Source organism: Fukomys damarensis, unplaced genomic scaffold (genome assembly GCF_012274545.1).
Source record: "Fukomys damarensis isolate Sample0158 unplaced genomic scaffold, DMR_v1.0_HiC HiC_scaffold_13, whole genome shotgun sequence".
In the NCBI taxonomy this organism is placed as follows: Eukaryota; Metazoa; Chordata; class Mammalia; order Rodentia; family Bathyergidae; genus Fukomys; species Fukomys damarensis.
This window is the reverse complement of record NW_022900925.1, coordinates 14,580,027-14,584,765: the sequence shown is the minus strand read 5'-3', so window position 1 is coordinate 14,584,765 and position 4,739 is coordinate 14,580,027. Positions and strand designations below refer to the sequence as shown.

The window sequence follows — 4,739 nt, the reverse complement described above, 5'->3', positions numbered from 1 at the left end:
GGGGTGAAAAAAAAAAAAAAAAAAAAAAAAAAAAAAAAGGAAATAGCAAATGTTGACAAAAATATGCAAAGGGCAGATGTGGTACATGCTTGTAATCCCAGCTTGGGCAGCTAATTCAGGAGGACCTCAAGTTTAATCGTCACGAGACTCTATCTAAATATAAAAAGTAAAAAGGGCTGGGGATATAGTTCAGTGTAGGGCATCCTTTGATTCAATCCCTAGTTCCCAAAAAAAGTGAAAATTTAAAATTCTGATACTGCTGCTGAGAATTTAAAATGGCATAGTCACTGGGGAAAACAGTTTAGAAATCTCTTTAAAAGAAAAACAAAGTTAAACATAGAATTACCCAACAATGCTACTCCAACAAAACTAAAAATAGGTACTCAAATACTTGTACATCATAGTAACACTACTCACCAGAGCTAAAAGGTGGAAATTGCTCAAATGGCCATCAATAATAAACAAAATATAATCAGTATTATCCACATGATAAAATATTATTCAGCCATAAAAATGAAGTAAACAAGAGCTGGGGATTTAGCTCAGTGGTTCCAGCACCTGCCTCACAAACACAAGGACCTTAGTTTGATCCCCGGTACCAAAAAAAAAAAAGAAAAAATGAAGTAAACAGGATGCAGTGGGGCAGGCATTTAATCCTAGCTACTTGGGAAGCTGAGGCAGGACAATCAAAAGCTTAAGGTCAGCTGGGCAATTTACCAAGATTCTGTCTCAAAAAATAAAAAAGGCTGGGGTATAGCTCAGTGATAAAGGATTTTCTTAGCATGTGCAAGGACTTGTGTTTAATCTTGACTAACACATAGACCTATGGATACATACTAGCTACAATTTGGAAGAACTTTGAAAAATTTATGCTAAATGAAAGAAGCCAAGCCCAGAAGGCCATGGGTTATATGATTCCATTTATATGAAACATCTAGAATTGGTGTATGTACATAGAGTGAACTCAGACCAATGGCTGCCCTAGGTACAGGAAGAAATGGGGAGTAACAAGTAAAGGGTCTCTTTTTTTCCCTAAGGTAATGAAAATGTCTTAGAACTAGGTTGAAGTGATGGCCAATTATATTTTTCTAATTAACAAGGAAACATATTTCATTTAAAAATTACAAACAAAAGGTAGGAAAAATAGAATACAAAAGTGGCTAAGGAGAAGGGGAGAGAAAAGTAACACTACAAAGGGGTAGAAAAAAAAATCTCAAATACCTACCACAAAGAAAATAGAACAGAGGTCAAAAAAGGCAACATGCTGGGGATTTAGCTCAGCAGTTCGGTGGCCTGCCTTGCAAGTGCAAGGACCCAAGTTCAATCCCCAGTACCAAAAAAAAAAAAAAAGGAGACAGACTCAATAGATTCTGAAGAAAGCACTTCATTAAACCATATTACTTAATCAACTGTATTATTTCAATCCATAATTAGAAATTGCTTTAAATCTTTTATGGAACAAAGTGGAATATAAATATGAAACTCAAATTTATTACTTATTTGGGCAATGAACTTCACAACAGTAAGAGCCTTTTTCCTTCCTAATGAGCATGTTAGCTCTTTCCTATACACTTACTTGAATCTTCAATACCTACCACTGGCCCCCACCTTTTCCCTTTTTAAGGCAGCTTCCTACCTAAAGCCCTCTCAGTCTCCAAGGCCCATTTCTCTCTGTTAGAGACATATTTAGAAGAAGTTGTTAAGAGAAGATCTAGAGGGTAATGGGGAGAAAAGAGGGCTTGTGGGGGAGTGGGATTAAAAAAAAATATCCATGGGCCAGGGATTTAGCTCAGCGGTTCGGTGGCCCGCCTTGCAAGCGCAAGGACCCGAGTTTGATCCCCAGTACCAAAAAAAAAAAAAAAACAAAAAAAAGATCCAGAGGATAAATCAAGTGTTTATTGTGCTTCTGCCAAGGCGAGATGAAAAGATCAGAGTAGGAAGATCTGGGGAAAAGAAGCAAGCCATAAGAGATATGTGATATGAGATTAAGAGATATGAGATAAGAGATATGTGAGGACTTTAAGGACAAGAGGTAAATTGAGCTGCATGCATCTTCCTTCTAGACTGAGCAGCCCTCATGTTGATGTTTCTGTAGATAGTTCTAATGTGTAATCTTTTTCTACTGCTGATGAATTTCAAACAGGAGCAGACACCCTGATGAGCTCAGTCACTACATTTGTGAATAGACTGAGCAGCCCAGATCAAGAGGACAGGGGAGAGAAAGGAAGCAGGACAAGATTAAGAGCAGGAGCTTTGGTCAGAAACAAAGTGGTATTTGCTTGGAATGTGAGTCATCCCTCAGAATCTTAACTGCAGTAATAACTAAATGCATGAAGTAGAATCAACAAAGTAAGAGATTCCAGGGGACCAGGGATATAGCTCAGCGACACTAAGCCTGCCTGGCAAGCAGGTCCTGAGCTCAATTACTGGTATCAGAAAAAAAAGTGAGGGATTTCAGACAACTCACCTCTGAAATAAGAGGAACAAACTGACTCTGAGGATGGAAGATAGAGGGGATATTCTTTGGGACACAGTAAGAAGATGAAATAAAAACTCAGGAGCTGCTGCTATCAAAACCCATAGTTTTAAGAAATTGCCTGAAAAATACTTCCCCTCTCCACAAGACTTCTTACCGTATACACTGCCAGCAAAGCCAACTGGTTGTAGGGGCGTCCATTCTTGGGAGCAATGTGCTGGGCCTTCAAGTACCAACTAGAATAGAAAAGCAGTAAGAAAATGAATCTATATCAACTCTCTCTCTCCCAATTCATCCTGACAGCCTATTTAAAACATAAGAATAGGTTTAGGTGGAGGTGGACCTGGAGCAGTAAAGCATGACTAAACAAAACAACAGGGACACTTGTAGGACATGTATATGGGAGGCAGCTCAAGTAGCCTACTGCTTAATAAGGTTTAGTTTAATGGGAAGAGAAATAATAAAGAGATGTAAAAGTACCTGCGTGCTTTCCCATAGTTTGCTGTGTCATTGGCTTGCTCTCGATATCGTGCGATATCTCCTTGGCAAATCATACATCTCTGGGCACTGATCAAGGCATATTTTACCTTGCAACAACAACAAAAAATCATTTAGTATAGTACCCAAGACACACTAACTTCAACAAAGGACAGGGATGAGGTAAAAATGACAGAGCAACATTGGTAAGGCACTAATAGTCTTCAGCAAGCTTCAACCTATTCTTGGCTACCAAAAACCAGCCCAATAGCATGAAGAAGATTTACTAAGAGAATACAGTGGTAGAAGAGAGTGGTTCTGCTGCTTGCCTCACAAGTGCAAGGACCAGAGTTCGACCCCCAGTACCAAAAATAAATAAATAAACAAACAAACAAATAAATAGACTCCCTAAAAACACTACTTCAAAACATCTAATTCCACTCCAACCCACATACACATGAAAAAATTAACATCTGGACAGGGATTTAGCTCAGTGGCTCCGCTGCCTGCCTCACAAACACAAGGTCCTGAGTTTGATCTCCAGCAACCCCCCGCCAAAAAAATTAACATCTGTTTTGGCTTATCTCTATATGGACCCCAAAGCCTCATGCACTCATAGGTGGGGCTTTTAGGAGTGAATGGATCATGACTTTGTGATACTTTGTGATACTTTGTGAATCAGTCCACTGACTGCTTTAGCACAATTTTAGATGTGAATGATGAAATACTGAAGACAGAAAAATCCACCCTGGATGTGGGTACACCAATCAATAGGCTTGTAGCCTGGATGGAACAAAAGGGAAAGAAAGCCTGGCTACTTTCTATCTGCTTGGCTACACTATGCACTGTTTCTTTTCTGCGATGCCCCTCTGCCACACCACCCAGTTTTGGAGCCAGCCAACTATACACTGAAACCTCTACAAGCTGTGAGCTAAAATAAATCTTTCCTTCTTTAACTTGGATAGGATATTTTGTCTCAGCAACAAGAAAGTAATTAAGACAACATCTCATCAAATAAAGAACGAAACTTCACCAAAAAGTAGGTACATATCCCTCAGAAAAGCTCACTTAAGTAGTTACCACACATCAACCTCAACTAGCTACCACACATCAACTTATCCCTCAGGAAAGCTCACTTACTAGCTACCAAACATCAACTCAAATTTGTACCCCAGGAAAGTTATATATAACCTAGGAGTCCTGACTATTATACACTTTCTTTCCATGAACAAATATCAAAGAACCTTAGGTATTCAACTGATAAAGAAAAGAAGGTTTTACCACCATAGAATCCTAGCTGTTGGAGCCTCTGCTCAGCCTCCGTGCCTCAGTCAGATCAGTTCCCCTAACACACATTTTCCTACCTCAGATCTTTTACTGTTCCCTCTCTTCCTCCAACATCCCATACACTTTCACATGGTTACTGTCTTAAGTCTTCAACCTCAACTTAGCTGTGATTTCCTTAGTACTCCATGATCCTTTAATATCAATAAACCCCTTTACAACACACTTTTCAAAACTGATCAGTAAGTGTTCATCCAACATCTGCTCTTACCCCCAAACAAATTCTAAAGTTCAAGAATTGCAATCTTAGCATGCTTAGTCCACACTGAACTGCCTCTGCCTAGAATGGCACCTGGCATGTAAGAGAGGCTCAATAAATACTTATTGATTAATGGGCCAGGGATTTAGCTCAGTGCCTTGCAAGCGCAACACAACGTCCCAAGTTCGATCCCCGGTACCAAAAAAATAAAAATAAAAATAAAAAAAATAAAATAAATAAATA

General features: G+C 39.1%; 1 protein-coding gene across 2 annotated transcripts in view; it reads right to left on the bottom strand.

Annotated features, from left to right (window-relative positions):
* Positions 1–4,739, bottom strand: part of Smg6 (SMG6 nonsense mediated mRNA decay factor) — a 234,931-nt gene that overhangs the window by 221,312 nt on the left and 8,880 nt on the right. For both annotated transcript variants that reach the window (XM_010642132.1, XM_010642131.3), the window contains 2 exons: positions 2,957–3,063; positions 2,634–2,712 (listed from right to left, as the gene is read on the bottom strand). In XM_010642132.1, coding sequence (XP_010640434.1) covers positions 2,634–2,712; positions 2,957–3,063 — 186 coding nt within the window. The remainder of the gene's footprint in view (positions 1–2,633; positions 2,713–2,956; positions 3,064–4,739) is intronic.